Genomic DNA, 25,046 nt, shown 5'->3' on the forward strand with positions numbered 1-25,046 from the left:
GTTTTCTATTAGGCATCTGTGCTGACTTTAGACTAAATTGTGGGCTAACACCAGCTGATGACATGGCACCCGTTTAGCTGATGAGCTTGATATGTGTTGTGTTTTGGTTCTTTGCTTCTCATCCTCCCATGCCCCTCCTTTTCATTGTTTGCTCACATTTTCCTTCCACTCAGCTTTCATTAGTAAAATCTGATCAAATCCTCTGGCTATTTGCTGACAACCAGCTTCTTCTCTAATGACCTTTTGTGGGTAACGTTCCTTATTAATATAAAATGTAAAATGTTTAAACAGCGAAATTTTGGATTTTAATTTGTTGCAAGTTGTGGTTTATCAAAATAATAGAAAATGTTTTAAATACAATCCTGTGGGTAATTTTGTTTAGTTATATTATCAAAAATAAAAGCATATCACAATAATGTGCTGCAAATCTGCGTTGTTTTCTATTTTTCTTCAATGTCTCAGTGATTGTCTCTTTAAATTATAATACTTAAATCACTTGTGTCTAGCAGTGGAAATGATAAATCCAAATTCATGAGAATGAGAGTACAGAAAAAATGGCAAGTCTAAGGAAAAAACGTTTTTTCTCATGAGACCTTTTAGTAAACATTTGATTTATTTTATGCAGTAGGATTTTATAATGTAACCTCTAATTTCGCAAAAAGTAAAAAAAAAAAAAAAAAATGAAAAACTAGAGTGCATGCCATGTGTCACAAATAGTAAATCTGTTTTCTAAAATTCATGCACTACAGGAGATATTTTATAAAAATAGATTAAGATGTCAGGCTTCGGAGACAGGATGCAACGGATCAGGAGTCTGTATGAGTGGTGTTAAATAAAGAGGCTTCTTTGACTGTATAATAGTGCTTAATCTGCCCCTAACAAGATAGAGTGGGACTTGTGGCTTCAGCAGAGCACCACTGATGATGCGACCAGTAATGATGGAGGAGGAGAGCTTCAGGGTGGCAGCTAAGCCTAAAGTAAGCTACTTTGCTTGTGGCAACGCATGACTCGTCACACAACCACTGATGTGTGTGTCCGGTTATTAAATCAAATATGTGACACCAAGTAGCTTAAACCTCCAATAAGCCATAAGGACACTTGCCCACATCATGGTTTCAACCCAACATTTTATATTTTAGGTTAAAATAATGCTTAAAATCATTTCCTGGAATTTATCATTAGGTACAGATCTGAAAAAAATATTTCGTTTAAACTTTGAGGGGAAAAAAAGAAGAAAAAACATAAACCAATTAAATCGATATTAAACTTAATGTCAAAATTTACTAACCCAAGTTTTCTTAGTCTAATATGAGAAAAAAAATGTTTGACAACTTTGTCTTCACCTTTTTATTATTTGCCTTTCAATATGTTGACCTTTAACAATCGCTTGAAGCAACCCTTTGATGATTCCTAGTTTCCACTGAAGTTTGGACCTGGACTGTGTGGAGGGAGCGGCACACATCTCGGCAGTCCGTGTTCTTAATTGGACTTCAAACAGGACCGTACACTGCAGCATAATCCCATGGTCAGGATCAATGCCCAGCTGGAAAATGAATCTTTTACCACAAATTTTCCTGAGCCTGTGTGCCTTTGCTAAGCAGCAGCATTTCTCTCTGGAAGGATTCTGTGTAGCTGAACATCAAACGGCTGAATATTTCCACCTCATGCTTTGACCAGAGGTTTCCTGCAATGTCGCTTCAACATGATCACAACTTGTGTCCCACTGCTTTCTACAGGGAAGCTAATCATCCGTATGTAGGCGATCTTAAATACTTTCATAGATATTTGTAATTTATTAATCAACATCAGATACATTTGGTTTCTCAATAAACTGAAAAATATAAAAGAAAAATTGTTAACAGTTATTTAAATCTAAACGTGAACCTCAATATATTGCAGCAATTCCAATAAAGTTAAGGATTATGGTTACAGCTGATGAGAAAATATGGGTGCTCTCAGGCAGAGGAGGTAAAGCCACATTATTTCATCGCTAAATGGTGTTTGTTCACAAACACCATTTATGAATCAGGGGCGGATCAATTATTGGGCATCACTGTTGCTCCTGCATCAGGTGATTTTTATTTCCACCGCAATGTATTTAACAATCAATGGAATAAGCCGTTCTCCTTGAAACTAGAGGGTGGCAGCAGTGATACCATTATTTGGAATATCCTAATTGACATTTTTTAAAGTTAGTATATAAAACTATGATAAATACTTTTAATGTTTTATGGAGTAGAATTAATCTCTACAGTCATTCAGTCTATGTAACTAAAGAAAAAGCTCAGCTGCTCAACCCATTTAATGCATGTTATACGAGGAGCGTTCAATAAGTAATGCCCCTGACCCACTTCCAGATGTTTGATCAACCTAAAATTTTGCATGTGAAATTATTTAAATCTCTATAGATTAAATAGCATATTAAAGCTCTGAACTAATTGTGGTTTCTGATTTACAGGTGTTCAAACTGAGTCTAGTCTGTGCTTTTGCATTTAAAAGGATGCACGCAATGGGAGACTTTTGATCAAATGAAAGTAACTTATAGTGATAATGTCCCATAATATAACCTTGTTAAATTTGCAAGGTCATATAACAGGCATAATCACCATAAGTTAATTTGATTTAGTCAAAAGTCTCCCTTGGTGTGAGGCCTTTCAAATAGAAAAACTGGATAACTGCTCGACACTCAACAGGCTCCATTTCAGAATTTACTCAGTTCAAACACCTGGAAGTCAGAAACCACCAATAGTTCAGAGCTGTAATTCGCTACTTAATCTATAGAGACTTAAATAACCTCACATGCTAAATTTCAGCTGGATCAAACATCTGGAGGTGGGTCAGGGTCATTACTTATTGAACGCCCCTCATAGAACAGAAGTCAGAAGGATTAGCGGACCAGGGTGCAGATCCGGACCCACCTGCTGGCTAATCCAGACCCAATCTGATTTAAAACATTTATAAATTACAACATGTAGTTCAACAACAGTGTCTAAATGTTCTACTATTTGTAAGGTAAAGCCATCCAGAGCGTCTGGCACCAAGCTGCACGATACAAATTAGCCAATGAGCTGCTGTCAGTCTGGGTCGCTGCTGCGACTTTTAGACACAGCAGGTAAACCTGTGGCAAGCCGGGCGATGGGAAAGAAGGAGAAGACAAAGAGAAAAAGTGAAAGAAAGTGTGGACTGCTGGAAGAAGTGCGGTGAACTAGTGAAAGAAAAGTGAAATGCTCAAAAATGACCCTGCACATTTATGGTATGTTTGGCTCAACCTGCTGCTGTGAAGTAGGATTCTCCACCATGAACAGAATCAAAAATAAATATGGATCCAGGCTCAAAATGAGCACCGTGATATGTGCTTGAGAATGGCTTTGTCTCCATTCAAATCCAGGTTTAAAGCCTTGCAGGGCAGCCTAAAGCCCACTGCTCTCATTAAGCCATAAAAAAAGAAAGAAAAAAAAAAGGTCAGTTCATGTTTTATAAAATCATAAAATAAAATGGAAAAACTTTCTATTTTTTCTATATTTAAAAAATTTATTTACAACATGGATGCATAAACACCTGCATTTTATTTCAGTGTTAAATGATGTTTGAAGTAACAAATTATAATAAAAAAAGTCTCCAAACTTACTGGTTGTTAATTTTCTTTATTCAGACCTTACTGATTTTAAATTGGTTACCCATGATATAGAACCATTAATTCATTTAAATAGCACTGATGTTTAAATATGTGCGTAGCTTTATTAGCAAGGGCCTCATGAAAATCTGCTCAATCTTCAGTGATTTCTTTGGAAAATAAAGATTTAGGTTAATTGTTATCAGTATAGGTTGACCCTGAGCTGGTTTCGGTTCCTATCAGCTTTCAATCACTCAAATTTCCATATTAATGGAAAGTTGAAGTGAAAAGAAAAAGGGATGTAGAAGGAAAAAAGAAAAGAGTGACAGGGAATACAAGAATTTTCACAAAGTTCATCCAAGGTGAGAATTACAAAACACAGACTGCAGCTGCTGGGTTTGCCTGGGACCATGGGGATATAAAGTGGATTAATGCTCAGAGGTCAAAAATCATCTTTTTGGATAAAAAAAACCATTTTGTTTTGAAAACCAAGATCCCAAAGTGTGGCACACGAGGCCCCAAAAAAAAAAAAAAAAAAAAAAAAAAAAATTGCAGCTCCTTTTGGTAAAGGGTACTCATTTTAAAGAATGTTATGCTTTCGCCTGCTGAAAAGCTTTATGCTGATTTTGTTTTCATTAGGTTTTGGTTCATGCTCACACTGCCAACAAAATTAAGCAGCCTAGACATTCTTAACAGTGCAGCATAGCCACAACTCGCTGCCTTCATGCCATCCTGCAGCAATGCAGTAATTCATTCAGAAGGAACCCCCATAAAGCATGAAGTGTAGATAGCAGAGTGACACACTTGTATAGTACTGGAAACATCATTACTGATCTTGAGCCAATTCCCTGAGGCAAAATTTGTTTATTTTTTTATTAGCTGTAAACCATATTTGAAAAAAATAGACATAAATGACTAGATCAAGATAAACTGTGTGAGAATAGGTTATGAACAAATACATCTATTAAGGAGCTTTGTCAAATAATTCTCCCTACATGTCTGGTAAAATCCATCCAATCCCCACATGAAAAGATATCAACCTGTGGACGTCCATAAATTCATGTGTGATAAATTAGAATGTAACAGTGAAAAGGTATTGAACACCCTTGCTGATATGTCCCCAATACTCCTTAAAGAAAACTGTGTTGCTGAGGATAGTTTTAAGATAAACTGCATTGCTTAGGTGGAATTTTGTCCTACTGACACACAAGTCTTTAAATCCTGAGGGTTATTTGGGCTGCCTCTGAACTTAAGTCCTTTTCATTGATCAGCACACCATTTCAATGAGGTGATCAGAGGGGCCATTTGAGCGATAACATTTTCTTTCTTTTAACTGTCAAGAGATAATTGTCTTGTAACATATTTCCCTGTTTGAATCTCCTTATCCCAGCAGATGACAGCATTTCATTATCAATAATATCTCATTACATGTTTTTTATCATTAGAATATATTCACCACCCATTCTCCCTGTTGCTATGGTACCTGTAGGGTTACATCCCCTTTGACCTCCAAACATGGTGATTAGAAAACCTTTAAATGCTTCCACATGGTGTTTGTTAAGAAGTGGAGTTTTGTATTGAGTGCATACAGGCCATGCCTGCTAAATGCATTTTTTTTACTGTAGCTGCTACTTCCATGTCTTTCTGAGTCTCTCCGTAAGAGATCATTGATTCCCAAACTATTCCTTTGATACGGTAGGTTTTCCCCCCCATTATGTCTAAGAACCTGCAGGGACACCAAGCCATGGCAGGATGATGGTGTAAATAAGTTTTTTCCATCGATTAAAGAGCAAAAAGTACCGATAGGAACTTTAAAGTTTTTGAAATTCAGCCAGCAAAATGTTTTGAAACAGTAAGATTACAGATCATGACAGCAGAAAATAAGATGCTTCTTGGGACACTTCAGTAATATAACAACTTTCTGGAGTCTAGCAGTTGGTACTGACCCTCCTGTCCTCCTCAGACCATCTTCTTCCAAGGATTTGTTTTAATTTTGAGTTGCTGCAGTGAGGTGTACTACATAAGACTTTGTTTTTTTCCATTTTTACAGGTTAGCCTCATAGAAGATTCTATCACCATCTAGAGGTCACATGACAACATTACACTTCATGAAAGCACAGCGAAAAGCTTCAGCAGAAACTCTTGACATTTAGAAGGGTAAGATAAAAAAAAAAAGATAAAACAAATATACATTTCATAGGTGATATTTGATTGGAACTAGTTCATTTATGAATAGCTGGATCTTTGGCTTCATGGGGCATGCAAAGTTGATTCATTTTTGCAATTGTAGTAAAGAAGAACATTGGTAAATATAAAATATCAAATTGAGAACAGTGGCAGTATAAAATGTTGGAAAGCCATATTTAAGGCTTGAGCGACAGGTTTTTAAAAGATATGTAGGGTCGTTGAAATGTCATTTTTGCTAAGCTAAATTAAAGGTCATAAACATATGTGTTTGCATTTCCGAGTTTCACATAGGCTGATAGGACTGACACAGAAAGCCACACTGCTTCTTAACAGATTTTCTGTTACTATCTTATTTGGATAGTCATTCTACTTGCATGAAATGCAACTTTTTATACCTTTGTTTTATACTCCATATTTCTGAAATCTGAATTATGCTGTTTTTACACTTATTACTGTGTCCATCAAGAGGATTTTGCAATAGAAAATAGACCAAGTGGCAAGACTGCTTGACTTTTCATCATTTTTATGACCTTTTTTTAAGCATATTGTCAACATTTTTGACTTTTGCAATACAACTGCTTTATTAAGAACCAAGCAGCACATGGGTATATTATATGTACCGTACCATATGGGTCATCATATTTCCCTGCATGAAATCTTCAATTAGTGGTAGACTTTAGTGTAATGAAGCAGAATCTAAACAAAAATTAGATCAATAAAAAAAATACATTTTAAGTTTGACAGGTTAAATGCTTTATTGGTTCAGAATAGATCATTTTTTGACAGGAGAGACTGTTTTCGATTAAAGCTTGAGTATCTGTATTAAGGCAAAAAAAAAAAAAAAAAACTACTGTAGCATTAACTGAGGATGTTTTGAGAAAAGATCTTTAAAATAAATTGCAGGCAGGCACACAGGAGAACAAAAGGCAGCTTGTTAGTAAAAAACAAAAAACATTACAGCCCATCTTGCCAAAACTTAAAGCATTTTTTTTAAATGTTCATTGGTTGTCCAATAAATTTGGAAATCAAATGGATGACAACGGAAGACGTCAATATGTCACAGTTCAATACTGACGTTTTGATGAACAAAGGCAGGCAAAATACCCGAATTTTCATTAGACCACGTAAGACCTTTCAGAGTAAATCATTTTTAAAATAACATTTAGAAAGCAACACTTAGACTTTCAGAAAGATTAAACTGAACAAATATCCTTTCATCTCTCATTGGGGTGTGGTGGACTTTTATTTTGGCGTTATTTTTTTGGCTTGACCCCTTTTTCTTTCTCAAACTGAGCAATCTGGTTAAAAATGTCCAACAGGTTAGATGGCAGGTTTTTCTTGGGCCCCTCATCTCCCCGGCTGTTCTGATCTCCAGCTCTCTCTGTTTGTTTACTCTGTTTAGGTTCTGACATTTTCTCCTCCTCTGCGCTACCCCTCCCATTGCCCTTCTCCCTTTCTGTCTCTTCCTTATTCTCATACCTACCACCGTCCAAGGAGCTCCTAGTGGAAGAGTCGTGTCTCATTCTGTTCCTTCCAGAGAATTCGAATTGAAAACCAGATTTGCGGGAATATTCCACCTCAGCTGAGGAGCTGGATAACCTTCTAGTATGGTTCTCCTCTACGCTGCTTCTCCTTTTGGAGTCACTGTCTCTCCTGCCTCCTCTGTTATCCTCCTTCCATCTGTCTCTGCTTCTATCCCTACTTTCTGTTCTCCTATCACTCTTATTTTGTTGAGGGCTTCTACTGGTTTTACTTTTACTTGACCCACTATCCGCTCTGTCCCTTCTATTTCTTCCTTTGCGACTGGAGTTGGACTCTTCCCCATCTGAAACGGCTACCAAAGAATACAGCTCACTAATCTTTCCGTCGCCTCCTTCCCTCCCATCCTCATCTCCTCCTCCAAACACGAGGCCATCTTTTTGGTTGAGAAAAGTGGCGGAGGTGTTAGGAGGTGCAGGATACCACTCCAACTCCTCCTCCTCTTTCTCTGTCCTGCCTTTCCCACTCTTACCCTCCTCACTCTTCCTGCGATTGTGTTTGCTTCCTCGCCCAGACTTCCTCCGCTTTTTCTTTTTCTTCTTTGACCTCCTGCGGGAGGAGGATGAGGATGAGGAAGTAGAAGAAGAACTACTGGAGGAAGAAGAGGATGAAGAGGAAGAAGCTGATCGCTTACGTTTCTTCTTTGCCCTAAAAATGAGAGACATCCACTAAAAATCTTTCAGTGAAAACAGCTGATTTTTTTTTTTTTTTTAAGAAATGTTATATGACATGCTGCTACGTCCTTGACACGTTTCAACATACCTTTTTTCCTCTTTTAAGATCTTACGTAATTTATCGGCGCTGGTCTGACTGCTTGTAGCTTTGACCTGTTCCTTAGCAAGAGCTTCTTCTCGCAAGCGAATCGATTTCTTTTCAGACAAGGCATAAAAACAGCATGCAGGCGAAAGCCCATAGAAGCACATTCACAAACATTCACACCATAAGACAAAACGTACAGCACAGAACCCCAAAATATCGCCATTCCATTCACATCGGGGCCAATGAAAAGGATTATTTTGGAAGTTTATTGGAGTGCAAGAGGAAAAACAATATTTTCCAGACAGATGAAGAAATTAAAAGTCACACATTTACCATAAAACGTTGGTGTGGTTCAGAAGTAAGGCAGGTGGTTTAGGAGCAGAGGCAGAAAACACAGGAAATTCACGCAGTATTTACCATTGTGATTGAAAAGTTTCAACGTTACCATGTTTGGCAGCATGTTCACACGGAACGCACCGGTTTCCAGAGGAGGAAGAGTCGTTTGCACAGAGCAGTTTGTGTGTTTCCAACCCACCCCCCACATGGCAGGTGGCAGAGAGTGGCAGCAGTCCGAAGGTCACAGGCCAGAGTAGAAGGTGGAGCAGAAACACAGAGATACAAAACACCTCATCAGTATTACAAACCGGTGAGTCAGGAAAATGTTTAATGCTCTGACCTTAAAAGATTTTGTTAGCAGCAAGGCCAACCATTCCTAACTATTCATCTTCCACATGAACAACTGTTTTAATGAATTAGAAAAAGGTGGGCTAGTTGATGCAGCAACCAGTGAGCCTACACAGTTTCATCATTCCAATTATAGACAGATTTCTTAGTTGTTTTTCACTACAATAGTATATGTTATAATATAAATATTTGACTTCAGAATATGAACCCTGGACTGCCTGAACAACAATTTTAGGACGATCATTTGTAGTTTCCAAACACTGCGATCCAAATTGAACCCTTCTTGTATTTGGAATATTGTATGAAACCATTTCATTAACTTTTACCATCAGGGCTAAAGGCTGATCTATATTCAGAAACCAGTTTGTCTGTGTGTGTGTGTGTGTGTGTGTGTGTGTGTCGCAGTTAAAGCAGATATACCCACACCCCTTTCGCAGCCACTTTGGTGCAACTCTCCAAAATTGTAGGTGACCGCAGACATCCGCTCTACACTATACGTATTTCCTGTTTGGTACCATACCGGGTTGTTATATGACCAACATTGTGGAAAACGACTCGTGAAGATGGACCAGCTAGTAGAGCGAGGTGCACAAGGACCATTTTTCCACCTGTATTCCTGCTCTTTTCCCCCCTCATGTCCCTGTTTTTGCACAAACTTGCCCCTTGCTTTTCTCCACTTCCTCACTGCCTCGGCCGTATCTAGACCCACAGCTAGTTCGTGATTGTCCCTCTTGCATTGTGGCATGGAATAACATAGCCCAGACTACACTACATCAAAAATATCTGCGACAAGCTCACTGCGACACACTGCTGCTGGAGTATAACCAGCCCTTAAAATGTTATTTGATATGAAAAACAAAACAACAACTACTTTTGGACTTGTGTGGTGATACCGAACTAAATATAAATTCTTTGAAGCATAGTTTCTACCTTCAGATTCTGGGATCTTGCTTTTAAAATTAAATCAAAGCAGTTCTATTTTCAGTTAAAATTCTTTCTTTGGCCTTTTAACCAGATACACTTTTATAACCAGATAAACTTTTATAACCACATGCTCTTTCAACCTCAATAAACATTTGACTACAGGATTTATTCTGCAAGTCTGTCAAGAAATAAAGGTACCAATGGGTGGAAAGGTAAAATAGAATAATGAGGCAAAAGATTCAGTTAAAAAACACCAGTCAAATACATCTACATACAGCATTATATGAATTATGTCCTTCAGAAAACAGAAAAATTATGTTAAAAAGAAAGTAAAACTTATACTTCTTCAGCTTTTTAGGACTGAATATGCAGCTAAACCTTTTGGTACTTAACTTTACAGCTAAGACAAGCTACCGGCTCATGTAATAGAAGATAATTGCCATAACTGAAGTCTGTATAAGGAGGTCATAAATTCAACGGCATAAAGTAAAAATTGATGTGCGCCAGAAAAACCATGATTAATGAATCAGCGGTTAAAATAACTAATTCTACACATGGCTGGCATTTAAAAGAGCAAATCTTTGCTTTTAATTGGAAAGGTGAAAAAGGAATAAATGAGATAAAACTGTACAATTATGAACTACATTTTTAAATGACATCAATCGTCGGCCTCTGAATGAAAGTTGGTATGATAAATAAACCAACTCCCTTCTGGTGCTGTTGGTAAAAGGTCCCTTTTAAAAAAAAAAATTTACCATGTTTTTTTGGCCTTAGTGTGATGTTAATGTTCCAGGATTTTACCCTGTTTTATATTCTTAAACCATTCTCCTATGATTGACAATAAACTTTACTAACCACTCCTGGATCTACTGTTCCTTCAATAGTTAAGACTAATATAAAGGCAGCATTCTAGGCATTCCCTGTTGTGGCCCGCTCACCTGTATGGTGTCATTGATGTTATGCAGGGCTTCTTTCGCCTCAGGATTTGAGTCATCAAGAGACAAAGCTCTCCTGTACAATCCTTCTGCTGTGACTAGTTTCTCTTGCTCTTCAAGCCTATTAGAGACACAATCACACAAAACAAAAGCTTTTAATAACATCCATTATGCTTTTAATGCCATAAATGAATCAATTTCCCAGCAGTCACAGACTCTGCTGTGATCTTTTTCCTTATGGGGAAATAGAACAAGATACATTACATTAATAAAGTCAAATTTCAAGTTTAACATCATCTGTAAAAAGTTATTTATTAGTGATACTCATGGATTAAAAAAGCTGCCATAACGCAAATAGTTTGTTTTGTTGCTTGTTTCTTGAGGTGAAAACAATATCTGCATCTAGGTCGATACCAACAGTACGCTATCATTAGACTGGATAGCAGATCTTTGGACAATCTGTTATGAGTACAAACAACAGGTAAAGTATTTCTACAATATGGCTGACAAAAAAAAAAAAAATCATCATGAAACTCGTCTTAGAGACTTCTCACATAAATTAGAAATTTAAAACTAAAACGATAGGAATTATGGCAGATTGTAGATTAAAAGACCCATTTTTTTATATCACAAACAAAAAACAAATGATCTGGAACAAAAAACAAGATGAGAGCAGCGGCAGAACGCTTCTATTCCGGAGTGTTAAGATATTTTCTTAACATGTCTACGCCCAATAGCTTTGCTTTCACATTGGATTAACTCTGCACATAAGTGGGTCACAAAGCAAAAGAGAACTCTGCACACAAACCAGCTGTAGCAGCAGCTCAGAGGGCGGGGTCAGAGTTTCATCTGAATCTGGCATTGTTGACAAGCTGCACTTTTATAACAACTAAACAGCAGTAAAAAAAAAAAAAATGATGATGGTATGTGGAGGTGAGTTTCAACAGGATTAACATGAACAGGTTACACATTGAATGTTTGTGTGTTTAAACCAGGCCAATGCAACGCCAGTTTATTACCAGTTCTGGTAGAGAACTGGTTTAGTTTACTGTAACCAGACAGGCGGCACAGAAATGCTTATTAAAGTCACTAGAAATGTCTCATTTAGTAAGTGTTCATCTTCTGTTTTAAAAGCAGTGCTGGGATATAAATCACATAATTCATGTCAGTATTTCTGCCCTCAGATGACCTAATATCATCAGCTTCATTCTCTGAATAAATTTTAAACAATAAGTGTTTTATTTTTTTAATTAGCAGCTATCTGATCAGTTAAAGGGATTTAAGGAAGGATAATAAACACTGCACTGCTGCCTTGCAGCAAGAAGGTTGCGGGTTCGATTCCCGGCCTGGGGCCTGGAGTTTGCATGTTCTCACTGAGCATGCGTGGGTTCTCTCCGGGTACTCCAGCTTCTTCCCACAGTCCAAAAACATGACTGTTAGGTTAATTGGCTTCTCTAAATTCTGCTCAGGGGTAAGACGTAACAGCAGTAAGAAAAAAAGAATTAATTTCATTTCATTATTTTTTAGGCTAATCAAACTTTTTAGTGAAGTTTAAGTAGCGAAGTTTAAGTAGCGATATCGTGATTTCGGCTGCCCAATATCACATGCATCTTTCAGTTGAAAAAAAAAATAAATCAAACAATGAGGAAAAACGGGCTACCTCTGCATTGTCACTCTGGCAGATAGCGCCGTGGAGCCCTTTTGCTGTGCGCCACAGCACCAGTTCTATAGCTGTGGCATTCAGTGAAGATGATGTTAACTGATTCAAACCCCAATCAACATAATTTGTAATGAACATATACAGCACTTGCTTTTTTATCTATACATTTCATTTTGATAGGTGGGTAAAATATTGCAATATATAGTGATATTGCAAATACCGTGATCATATCTTAGTGTGACCCAACTATTGTGACACGTTTTAAATTGCAACACACATGCCAAAACTCACCCCTAAGTCTAAGGTCTGTTTTTATAGTTTTTATGCTTAAAATGAGATAGAACACAGTAAAAAAAATAGCTTAAAATAATGTGTGCGCAATGTTTTTAATTCTGCTGGTTTAGATTACCAAAGCAGATTAAAGCTGTTCTTTCCTCTCATGCGTGTCACAGATGAAGCCAAGATGGCTGTGGTTCATGAGACACAACTTGCAGTGATGGGAAAAACAAAAAAAGAAATTAAAAAAAATCTATGCCAGCCTCCCTTAAAGGAGTGGTTATAGAGCTCAGAGTAAAACTGGCTTCAAATATCATATACAAGCAGCTGAAGTCTGCCTTTAATTTAAAAAAAAATCCAATAAAAAATAAAAAAGTGAACACTAAAATATTTTTCTAACGGTCTGAGAAACAAACCAATATAAAGATAAATATATTAGCGATTTAAAATCCCTTAGCTTCAGTTATAATATAGATAAATACCTTCCTGTTCATGTTATCTCAGGTCTGGTTATCAACAGGCAGCTTTACTTACTGTTTTCCTCGCTCCACTAGAGTCTGGCAAAGGTACTTCTTTGCATTCCGGTGGTCCGGACAGTTTTCCAGAGCCAACTCAAAGTCTGAAATAGCCTTCATGATGCTGCCTTTGTTAGCATACCTGGGAGTAAACAGAGACAGAAAAACAACAGAAAAGATTAAAAAAACAAAACAAAAAAAACATTCATGTTAGTGAAGCCCTGCATTAACTTCTGAGATTTTGTTCAATCAGTATCTTTGCTAAAGTATTGAGACATGTACAGGAAATTTTTAAATATTATGCAGCTTGTTAAAACTTTTTTATCAACCTTTTTTATTATTCAGGAAAAGTCTCAACTACGGAGGCCCAGAGGAGTCAGCAAAATCCAAAAAGCCACAACAAAAACTTAAAAGTTACAACATAATCACATGTTGTGTCGTGGCTTTTGGACCCCTCTGGGCCACCGTATTATCAAGATTTAAAATCTATTTTAAGGACGAATGGGAGCAGTGTTACACTAAAACTATTAAACAAAACTTAATAAGTAAAGGTTTCAGCCTGCAAGTCTTTCTAGAATTTATTTTGTGTAGAAAGCAGGGCATATTTAAAAAAAAAGGTTCAGTTCTGAAGTGTTCAAGAAATAAAAACCTTGACAGTACAGACAGGTTCAAAGCAGCTAATCAGAAGTACATTTGTGCATAAAAAGCAGCAATTGTCCATGTCTATGAGTGGCATTCTTTAGATTTTGCTCTTATAAATGCATATACCTGAAAAGCAGGTGTTTTAAACATGACTGAAATAATATGCTCATTCCTCATTTTTCATATTGGAATGAGGAACAAGTCTGAGGATTACGTAACAACTGTTTTACAATCTTTACATCTTAAGAGCGGCACAATCATTGAACATTAGCTAAACTGTAAAAATGAAAGGAAAACTCACAAAGCTCCTCGCGCCACCAGCGCCTCCACATTGTTGGTGTCGATTTCCAGAGCTTTGTTGTATTCATTCATGGCCTCCACATGGCGGCCATGTTTGAAGTGGTCCACACCAGCCCGAACACTGAAGACCAGGGCAAAGCACAATCCCATTTGCATCAACTGGCTAGTGATGCGATTACATTCATAATATCAACAGAGAGTCAAACTTAGCATATTGATGTTACCATTTCAAGGCCCAGGACGCAGACTGCTTTTTCCTGATTGCAGAAGCAAAATCGCCCTCTTCGAAAAGCTTACTGTAAAGACCATAGAATATGTTACAGTTAAAACTTTACAAGAGTTTACTTAAGAATGCTGCTCATGGGAAGATGAACACAAGGGCAGAAATGTTTCTGTTCCAGTAATGAGAAAAAAATGCTGTTTAACCAGTTTCTCCTTTCCTGGCTCTGATGCATACTTCTCTGACACAAGGTTTGGATTTATTTCTAATAGACATTTGGTGTTATGTCAGTATCAGGAATAGGGATGGGGATCGTTAATATTTATTGATATCGATACCTTTATCGATACTCCTTATCGATCCGAGTCTTTATCGATACCACTATCGATACTTTTCTGTTATTTGGTGGAAAGACGATGCGACAATATGTTTTTAACAGAACTGGTATTGCTTTTATTGCTTAACAAGTGAGCATAACAAAAAAGTTTCTAGCCTTCAGTAAACATGGCTAATGTAATAGGCCACTTCTAAATGACATAAAACTAACTAGAATATATCAGCAGCACCAAATGAAAAATAAAATGTCATAATGTATATAAATTAAATGAATAATATGCTGTGTCAGAAAAAAAGGAAATAAAATATCAGCCCATAAATTAACAGGTATTTTTTTGCAGAAAAATTAACATGTCTGTCACTTTTCATCAGGTTTTTAGAGATTAGGAAAATATTTATCAAATAAATAATTTTATTTTAAATTAAATGTAATTTTTAATAAATGTTGGCATCAGTAGTTTAATTATATATTGTAAAATAATTACAGCAATATACAACTGTATTACTCATGTTTCTCGCCAAAAACTCAATTTCCCTTTTCTTTACGTTACACTTGAACGCATCATGATAACCTAATTGTCGTTTTACTGAGCCAACCTGAACACATCATCACGCAGCACGTCTGAAACTTTATTTACTTTTTAAGCTAACTAGCTTGTATGCTGCCGATTACAACACGGATTTCACAATTACCATTTTTAAGTGACCAGACAAGCTACAAAGTCTGTGTGCGCGCTAACCAGTGGTTCTCTGAGTGGATGATGAAGACGGGCCCGACTGTGGTGCGGCGGGGCAGCAGCAGGAGGAGGAGGAGTCTTTTCCGTTCAGCCATTCTCGAGTTGCGAGCAAAGTTAACTGCCAGACTTCACTTGTTTTACTTTTAATATCTGTTTGCTTACAATTTCATTCCAAAACATTGGTAGACATGCTGCAGTGATTGGATTGATTAGATTTAAATGCTGTGACGCGACTCGAGGGACACACAATTATGTTACAGGACCTCCGGGAAAAAAAAAAAAAAGACCAGACTCGATAGTGGTATCGATAAGCCCAAACGTTATTGATTTTCGGGTTTTGAAAAAACTGGAACCGGGTCCTTGATAGAACCGGGTTTCGATCCCCATCCCTAATCAGGAAACCCCTGCTCAAGGAAGTTCAGAGTTTTAACAAGATGCTTCAAAGGCTGCCACATTTTCACAGTGTCCATTGTCTTTTTTAAAACATGACAGAGACTCTTCTGTCTTCAAAACATAAAATAAAGAGAAGAGAAAGAGAAAACGGTTCAGTGAGGTAACGCACTCACCACTGCAATCCTCGCATCATCGATGGGGGGTTGGTGTCACTGATCCCCACCTTCTGCAGCAGGTATTCCACCACAGAAGGGTTTTCGTAGCCGTGGCACCTCATGAGTATTCGGTCGTACGTCTCACTGGAGTCAGCTGCAGCGCGAACACTCCGACTGAACGATAAACAGAAATAATGAACCTAAAAAAGTTTGTGGACCGGTAAAAAACCCCAAACAAACCTAAACCTCTACTGATTATTCAAGTTTTAGGAATTGATTGAAATAAAAAACACTTTTTTAACAGATATTTTTAGATATTACAGGCTAACGATGAACTAACGACCCATTCATCGGTTACCATTGCATGTTTCCAAGCGATACAAGGCGTTGTCTATATAAGACTCAAACTCACTGCGGATCCAGACATTTGAATTGAGAAAGCTTCCTGGAGAGGCGGCGAAACGTCTTCAAATCTTGGAAACCAAGTCCAGTGGATATTTTTTGAATTTTTACGGAACTTTTTTAACACTTTAAAAGAACTACTGTCAGCATTCTGAATTTAGATTATGAGCAGAATTTTTGAAATCTACCAGAAGAATTGGTTTAAAAATAAAAAACACCAGTTTTAAGACTTCAGTTTTTGCTTATCTTTCTAAACATAAATTATTCAATTAATGCTGCATTGCTTGGCAATTCTACAGACTGATATACTGTTTTTCTTTCTTTTTTTTTTCACTAAGCCATGTCCAGCACAGCTTATTGAGTGTAGTGGGTTTTTTTTTACCTGTAGTGTATAGGCAGATCTTCTCTGGTTAACACACCCAGTTTGATGTGTGCCAAGCTGGGAGAAAGGGAGGCCTGATGGAGGGACACCGTGATCTTTTCCTGGAACCGATCAATGTCTTTCACTCCAGCTGCAGAGCATAAAACAAAAAAATAGATTAATTAGTTGTTTTTTTTTCCCCTATTTAAAATAGAAAACATTAACAAAATATCAGCTGGTGAAAATATTACATTTAAATAGAAATACACAATTTCCTGGCATTAACATCAATTAGGGGAATAAATCACATCCATCATGGCGATTCGATTCAGTATCGATTTCCTGACCCAACGATTCGATTATTTTCGATACTCAAGAATACACCACGATACGAGTCGATTAATTGGTTCTTTATTTTTTATTTTTTTTTACACCTTACAGGCTAGACAATGTTTCAAGTTTGAAATAAATCAATGAAAGCTGTAATATCGCATGTAATATAGCTGTAATATGCATTTTTTCTGAGAAACAACAGCAAATAACAGAAGTAGAAAAGGTGCATTAAAAAAATACTGCAAAAACACTGCACAAAAATCAGTGCAGTGCAATACCTCGGCTCCAGACGTCCCCACCCCCTCCACACACGCTCCGCTGCACCTCTCCCAAATTGTAGCTGACCGCAGACAGTGCCGCAGACAGGAGGCCGGCTTCTTTTGTTTTTATGACCAAAATTGGGGAAAGCAACTCGTGAAGTTTGATCCACTAGAAGAGCGAGGTGCGCGAAAACGCTGGGACCCTTTTCCCACCCGGATCTCCGCTCTTTTTGGCCCTCATGTCCCTCCGTCGTCGGACTAAACTCGCCCCCACTTCCTCATCGCCTCGGCCGTATCTAGACCCACAGTGTGTAGCACAGAAAATGCTTCGATAGCTTGTCTGTGTCAAGCTTACTGCAACACACTGCTGTAAGAGTATAACCAGGAAGCGAGGTAGGAGGGCAAAATAGGTTTAGCGCCACCGCAGCACGGGAGGGAGAATTACGTCCAGGAGCAAATGGATAAAACAGAGGAAAAAAAAAAACATGAATCGATGCTCTTGCGGATGTATCGATGCATCGGATCGTCGGCTGTTGGATCAATGCATCGATACAAAACTATTATTATTTACACCCCTAACATCAATATTGCCTGATGTGAGAGAATAGAGCAGCTAAAATCCCCAGAGGATTCATGTAGAAAAGGTATTTCCTCTGAGCAGGCTATGTTTAAGATCATCTGCATACAGTCACAGGGATAATACTTTCACACTTAAAGGTGGGGTATATGATCCTGGATAAACGGTTCCTGCCAGCTACATTTTTGAAAATACACACCTTCAGCCCACCCCACGAAACCACGCCTCCAAATTACATGAACGCGCCTGCTGTCAGTCGAGAATGTTCGGATGTTCCCGAGAACGAGAAAGAAACAGGCCGAGACCTCGCGAGTGCACGTGACTCGGGATGAGGCGAGAAGCTCATGTCTATTACTAGCTAACCACAACATAACAGGCTAACTTCCATGATGGCGTCGTCTTCTCCTAGTACGGTAAGAGTGTTGAACAATTCAATATGGTCGTAAACAAGTTGTCACGGTTGTCATTTCAAGAAGTATTGATTAGGGTGACCAAACGTCCGTATTTCCCGGGACATATCCGTATTTCACGTCCTGTCCCGGGCGTCCCGGGTTTTTTTTAGAAAGTGAGGAAATGTCCTGATTTCACTGCGCACGACGCTCCGTGTGACGTAATCCCTGAGCCGCGTCAGTGCAGGCAGCCCTGTTCTTAATCAGAGGCTCTGTTCAAAAACCTGGGCTGCATCCTCCAAGGACGCGGTCTACCTAGACTGGACCCTTCGAAGTCCTTGAAAATAAGGAGACCACAAGAGTTCTGTCTGTAAATTCGAACAGGTCCTCCCTTCAGCGGCACTTGGGGGGGGGGGGGGGGGGGGGGGGGTGTCACGAGTCTGTGAACGCGCAGGGGGGAGGGGTGGGGAGAGCTCAGAGCTGACGGTTGATGGGCGTGCCAGAAACCAGTAGAAGTAGGGATGATAGTTACTTCTATTGGTTTGCGTTTTCCTCTGACTACGCCCTCTACACTGGACTAAAAGATTTCGTTTTTTTTCCAAACATTCTATCTCAGTTGGCGCAATGGGCTCGTGAGGAGGTTTTCAATCAGTATGGTAAAAACATGCTCCAGAAAACATCACATACCCCACCTTTAATCTGACTATTGCTATAAAGGTTCTAAAAGAAGAAACCTGTTCATTTTCATTTCTCATTTGATACCACCCAATAAATTCATTATATCAAAATATTTCTGTTTTTAACAAATATGACCTTTTATTTTAATCTAAAGACAGTTACCTTTAATCAAGTCCCCGATTTGATAGTAGGAGAGAGGATCATCATGGCTGCTGGTGGAGGGAATTTCCCTGACGTGACAGAGAGCCTACAAGAAGAAACAAAAGAATACAGCACTAAAAAAACAGATAAATGTAAACTTTTATTCAATAAATGAGTCTTTCAAAGACTTTCTTTTCAAAAGAACAATTTTAAAGCAAGTAATAAAGATACTTCTCACTAAGCACATATGTTTTCATTAAAAAGTATGTTTTCTGATAAGCTGGACATGGAAATTCACCATATAAAACAAAAATAAGGTTTGAAAACATCAGTTTGTATGTAACTGAATCAATTATTACATTCATTTAGTAAAATTAGTTACTGATATAGGTTGACTTTTTAATAATATTCAAAAGTGTCTAATGTACGTGGACAAAAAAGGCTGGATGGATTATGTTTAAGTATACATGTTTATTGAACAATATTTATATTACCTTAAAAAAAAAAAAGCATACAAATTTAAAAGATCTCTTTGCTAACATAAATCTCCACCTTTGTCCAGAATTAAAATATTCTTCGTACCTACTGGGTGAGATTTTATTCAGCAATTCAAGAAGTGGTGCATCCAGATGGCTGAGAAATTAATAAATCAGGTTCTTCCACTAGTCTACTTGTTGACTTACAGACAGTTCTAAGTCCTCGATGTCTCTCTTCAGACCTCCTGCCATGCAAAGCAGGGTGAGAAAGAAGCCATATTCTCGAATGTTGTTGATCCGACCCACTACGACGTCTCCCTTCTCCAAGTCCCTGTAAATCATAGATCTTCTCTCCTCGTATGGTACCTCCATGAATAACTCCAGTGATGGCATGATGGCATATGGCTCTGAAAGAATTTAGAGAGTTACTAAGGTTCTGCTTCTATTCTGTTTCATTTGAATTCATTCATTCTGTTCTGAATCTTGGTATTTATCAGTTTGCAGAGAAAAGCAACTCAAAAGAGTCACTTTTCGCACTTTTACACTTTATTGATGTCCATGTCACTTTCCAATGTCCTCTAATTATTAGTTTTTTTTTATATATATATTGTTTTGTGCTTGTGCCAATGGATTTACCAATGGTATTAAAGACACTATTTTGTATATAATCAACTTTTATACATTTACAGTGATATATAAACTACATATATGCTATACGGTAAACTGAACTGAACTTCTATCTGGGATTAATCAAATATTTCTCTAGTCATCTGTAAAAAAAAAAAATAAAAGATAAAGATTCAACTCCTAAAAAGGAAATGCTATTGAAAGCAGAGCAATGCATGTCTGCATTAACATTTCTTTGTTTATTTTAGATCTAGTAAAACAGGAAGGAAAGTGGCATTTTAATTGTTGGCAAATAAAATGTTTTCATGATGACTACGTTTTAATGTTATGCTTCAGTTTAAAAAGCATTGAGAATACCTTCAAGTCTTACATGTCAATCAGACTATGTGAAGGAACAAAAGTTGCTGCAAGGTAGTTTGATTTGGTTGTGAGCCAAACAGACCATAATTGCAGAAAGCAAATATGAGAGCTGTCTGACTAGTTCAGGAGACACATTATGTATATTCGCCTCAAGTTTAAATCTCTACTGCTGCTAATAGTATTAAACAGCATTATATTAATGAAAGCAGGTAAAGATGCAGAAATAATAGGAAAAAAAATCTCAGGTGGATGACAATGGTAATAAAATATTAGAAAGAGACCCAAGAATCTATCAAAAACCATTCAACTGAACTTCAAGTTCCAGGCATAATGGTTTATGGTTATTCAATATTGGGATCCTTTGTTTTTTTTTTCTATTGATATATTTTATTTAAACTAACACAAAAAAAGCCAGACTGGAATAGACAAAAATTCCACTTAACAAGCCCCAAAGCTTCAGTTATGATAGTCTTTGCACTGATGAGACTCAGGCTTGCAGATGGGGAAATAAAAAATAAACTTAAAGTAACTGAAGACCTGTCAATATGTATAGACTTCAGGTTTTATCATGTCCGCTTTCCTTCAGCTGCACAGGAAAGCTTGCAACTCACTGCACTATGCTGTTTCAAGAAAATTGATACACTCTACAGCAGAGGTCATGGATTAGCGGACCGTGGTCTGGATCCGGACCCACCTGCTGGCTAATCCAGACCCAACCTGATTGAAAACATTTATAAATTACCGTATGCTCTCCGACGGCAGGGACTAATTTTACTTGCGTCACTACTCTCATTTTGAGTACCGGTATATTTGGTTCAACCTATTGCTGTGAAGCAGGATTCCCCACCATGAACACAATCAATACCAAGAAATACCTGCCTGGCGAGAATTACCTCCCCTATCACACTCTGATGTGAAAACGGATTGAAATATAAACAAAAAGGGAACTTTTAAACATATTCTGAGTGTTTACATATTTCTTATGCATGGATGCCCTAACATTGAAAGTTTTGGTCTGGTGTTTCCAGCGTGGAGAACTTTGGCGAAGGAAGGGGCACTAACGCATGCGCACAATTCAAAAATAAACAAACAGCTGTTGGACAAATCTTTCACCACTGAATCCTCTTTCATGCCTTTAAACTAAGCTTTATGTGTAAGTATTAAAAGGTATAGAGGACAATCTTTTATTTTCGAGTGGATAATCTAAATAAGTGGTCCACCTAACTGTCAGTCATCCTGGTGATATGTTTATGTAAGGTCGTCCTACGTGCTCGTAGCTACTTTCAGCGGCATATCTGTGATGAGCTACAGTTTCAGACAGTCACTGAAGTTCACCTTCCTCACTGGGGTTCTTCAAAAATGGCAGAGGGTCGTAAAAGAAAAAGTGTCTACGAAGTGTATGAGAAAAAAGAAAGACCTCAGAAGATATATTTATAATGCTTTGCGTGGAGAGCTCTCTTCGCAAAGCATTATAAGATTTGCTGTCACAGCGGCCTGCTGTCGTAACAGGCTACCACTACCCGGCAACGGCGACTAATAACAAAGATGGCGCAGGCACTGCACGATGGACCAACGGGGAAGTGATCATCTGTCCGAACTGTAAGTTGATTGAGTCCACTATTTAGTCCCCGCACTATATAGTGATTGAGGGATTTAGGGGTTAGAGCGGACATTCGGACACAGTAAGCTTGTATGAGCTATGAGAAAAACAACCTTTAAACAGAGTGTGCACAAGGAGAAATGGGCTCGTGCATGCTCTCGCACTTTTTTTTGCAGAGAGGGCGAGTCTTTTAAAAGCCTTTAAGGGCATTTGCCTTTGACATCAGCAAGGCCTCAGACACTGCAGTCTCTCTTTGAAAAGCCATTCCCAAACTGAATTTTCCATTTGGGATGATTAAATCCTTTTTTAACTAAATGTGAAATTGAATTAAATATTTAAGGAATATAGTTTACAAAGATGTGATCTTCTTGGGTTTTTGGATGTGTGGATCTAACTGTGTTCTAACTGAGTTTTCATCCCATGGACTGAGTAAGTTCATATTCTGAAAACTTTAACAGCTTTCTGCAGTTCAAAAAAATGTTTCTGATAAAATTTGGTCAACTCAAACAACACAAACCTCCATCTTCTTCCTCCTCATCATGCTGCTGAGGTGGATTGGCTGTCTTCCATGCTGGGCAGAAGAGAATGTCAGCCTTCCTGGCAATAAACTGCTCTACCAAAGGATTGGCCTGCTCTTCACCTCTGTTTAATACAGAAGAATAAAGAATAAAAAACATTTTAATAGCAGCCTTGAGGTAAACTGGAACTAATTAAACTGAGTCTGGTGCACTGGTTATCTGAAATGCTGAGGGAGGAACAAAACAGGAAAAATTTGAAAATACAATTAGGGCATTTTGTGTGTTTTCAGATTGATTTTTTTATGAATGAGTGTAAAATTATTTAGATTAAATATATATATATCTTATTAAAAAAGTTTTTTCAAGCAGTGTTTTTTATTTTTTAAAGTTCTAAAATAAATAACAAGAATGTAATTTAGCATCTTGCAGAACAGCACTGACTTCCTTTTTATGAAAAGCAACTCAAAAGTAGGCCTGGTTCCTTTAAAGCTGTGAAATAATAATTTACTCAGATTCAAATTCAGATCTGCGAGTGGTGATTGTGTGAATTAAATGCACTAAATTATGCTTAGACAAGGAAAACAGAGACATCATGAGAAACTAATCCAATTGTAATGTCTGAGCACTAGATTGGCGGCCATACCTCCCATCATACGTGGCTTTGCACAGGTCCGTCACCACCGCCTGGAAATCTGGATTTTCAGTTTGCTCACACTTTAGTCTGCTAAACAGTGACTCTCCGTGATGGACCAGACACTGCCTCAACAAGTCTCTGTCCATCCTGTTTTCCTACAACACCAGTGTCACATTTTTTACAAAAGAAAAAAATACCACCCGCGTGCGAAGCATGATAGTAACCGTGAGGTCTTTAACACGTTTTAAGACTCTACGACCCCATAAGCAACAAAATAAATATATATTAAGACCAAAATATACAGGATTTTTTTTTTTGTAAGTTAAGCTAAAGCGTTGTTTTGCACCGTTAAGGCTAACAACAGAAAAAGCTAATGCTGCGGAATATTCCAATTGCGTTATTTGCTATCGATCAAGCGACTCACGATGAGTCCACACATATAAAATGCATTTGCATAATCTGTTGAAACGAAACGATCGCTAAAATCGCTACTACGAGCAGCAACAGATAGCTCAAATACTCCAGTTTGAAACCAACTGATGGTGCGGTCCAGTGCGCATGCTCAGATTGCGTTACACTGTAATGATCCGAATGAAACAAGCTATGATTAGGAACCATAGTGTACCTTCGTCTCTGTAGAAGTGCAACGTTAAAGCCAGAATAAAGCTGGAGTTGCACTTCCACAGAGCCACACAGAACATGGAGGATTTTATTCAGCTGTGGGGTTTTAACAACATTTTATGTGCTGTCTCAGCTGAAGGAGAACTACATTTTAACAAGCTCCTCATTTAATGATTTTAGCTGACACTTGTTTTATATCTTAATAGTGATTTTTAACTGATAGTTTGTATTAAAAGTCAAAAGTCTTCTTCTTCTTGTAAGGTTTTATGGTTGGCAAACTATAAAAATAAAAATAATAAATAATAATATTTTTCTGTGTGACACAACATAATAAATGTTTATTCAAATTCGTCCTCATAATTTCTAATTTATCTTTAAGTTATCATCGATCTGCCTGTTTATGATGGCCCTACTCTTTTTCCCATCATACTTTCAACCATTTCCCAGTTTAAATCTCTAACTTTAAGATACTTTTCTGCAGTTTCACTATTATTATGATTTTTTTTCTTTATCTGAGCTCTACCATTGATCACTTCCATCATGAAAAGTACAACATCGTTCTTTTTTTTCTTTTCTTTTTTTTTTACAATCAATGAATCTATTGCCATTTTGGGACATTGCTCCAGAGGTTTTGATCTTGTCATTTGGGCCACTGCTGGTTTGGGTATTTCTGACTGGGATGGGATTTTTTTTGCAGCTTCAGCATACGTTATTCTGAGCTCTAATTTCACTTTTCTTATCTCTTCAGATCTTTTGCTCACTTCACACCAGCAATATGCAGCAGTATGTTCTCCACCACAGCAACAGCATTTAATTTTAGCTTCCTTCCCACACTTTCCATATTCATGCTCTCCATCACACCTTTCACATTGTTGTTTTCCCTTACATACTGCTGCCATATGACCAAATTTGGGGCATTTATAACATCTCAGAGGCGGATGATTGTACATTTTTACATTGTAGCTCAGTTCATTCAAGGAAAACTTTACTTAGTAACTGCTTTTCTTCAAATGTGATTAACCTTTTTTCCATTTCTTTGTTTTTAACAATTTCACCTCTTTTACTTTTGCACCACTTATGCTTTCCAGAATCTCGTCAGTTACTTCAAGAGGCACTCCTCCAATGACTCCCCTGCTAATCCTTTTGTTCTCAACCAAACTGCACTGAACTCTTTCCCCTCAATCTTGTTAATCC

General features: G+C 37.7%; 1 protein-coding gene across 1 annotated transcript; it reads right to left on the minus strand.

Annotated features, from left to right (window-relative positions):
* Positions 1 to 6,529: 6,529 nt before the first annotated feature.
* On the minus strand, positions 6,530 to 23,794 carry ttc14 (tetratricopeptide repeat domain 14). Its single transcript, XM_038295053.1, has 12 exons — positions 23,241 to 23,794; positions 22,597 to 22,721; positions 19,700 to 19,899; positions 19,038 to 19,122; positions 16,660 to 16,789; positions 15,894 to 16,049; positions 14,259 to 14,330; positions 14,036 to 14,155; positions 13,112 to 13,234; positions 10,645 to 10,762; positions 8,102 to 8,208; positions 6,530 to 7,987 (listed from the first exon to the last, which is right to left on the minus strand). The coding sequence occupies exons 1-12, from the start codon at positions 23,375 to 23,377 to the stop codon at positions 7,054 to 7,056; spliced, it is 2,307 nt and encodes a 768-aa protein (XP_038150981.1). The 5' UTR covers positions 23,378 to 23,794; the 3' UTR covers positions 6,530 to 7,053.
* Between the last annotated feature and the right edge of the window lie 1,252 nt (positions 23,795 to 25,046).

This window comes from Cyprinodon tularosa, unplaced genomic scaffold, assembly GCF_016077235.1.
Source record: "Cyprinodon tularosa strain WSP-4 unplaced genomic scaffold, ASM1607723v1 ctg35, whole genome shotgun sequence".
Classification (NCBI taxonomy): Eukaryota; Metazoa; Chordata; class Actinopteri; order Cyprinodontiformes; family Cyprinodontidae; genus Cyprinodon; species Cyprinodon tularosa.

What these genes read in the sequence shown, in the direction of transcription:
- ttc14 (XM_038295053.1), bottom strand. Translation starts at nt 23,377, where the DNA reads ATGGACAGAGACTTGTTGAGGCAGTGTCTGGTCCATCACGGAGAGTCA. An exon ending in TGAGGAGGAAGAAGATGGAG is followed by an intron (nt 19,900 to 22,596) that starts GTTTGTGTTGTT and finishes AAATTCTTTCAG; the next exon opens with AGCCATATGCCATCATGCCA. An exon ending in CTGGTGGCGCGAGGAGCTTT is followed by an intron (nt 13,235 to 14,035) that starts GTGAGTTTTCCT and finishes GTTTACTCCCAG; the next exon opens with GTATGCTAACAAAGGCAGCA.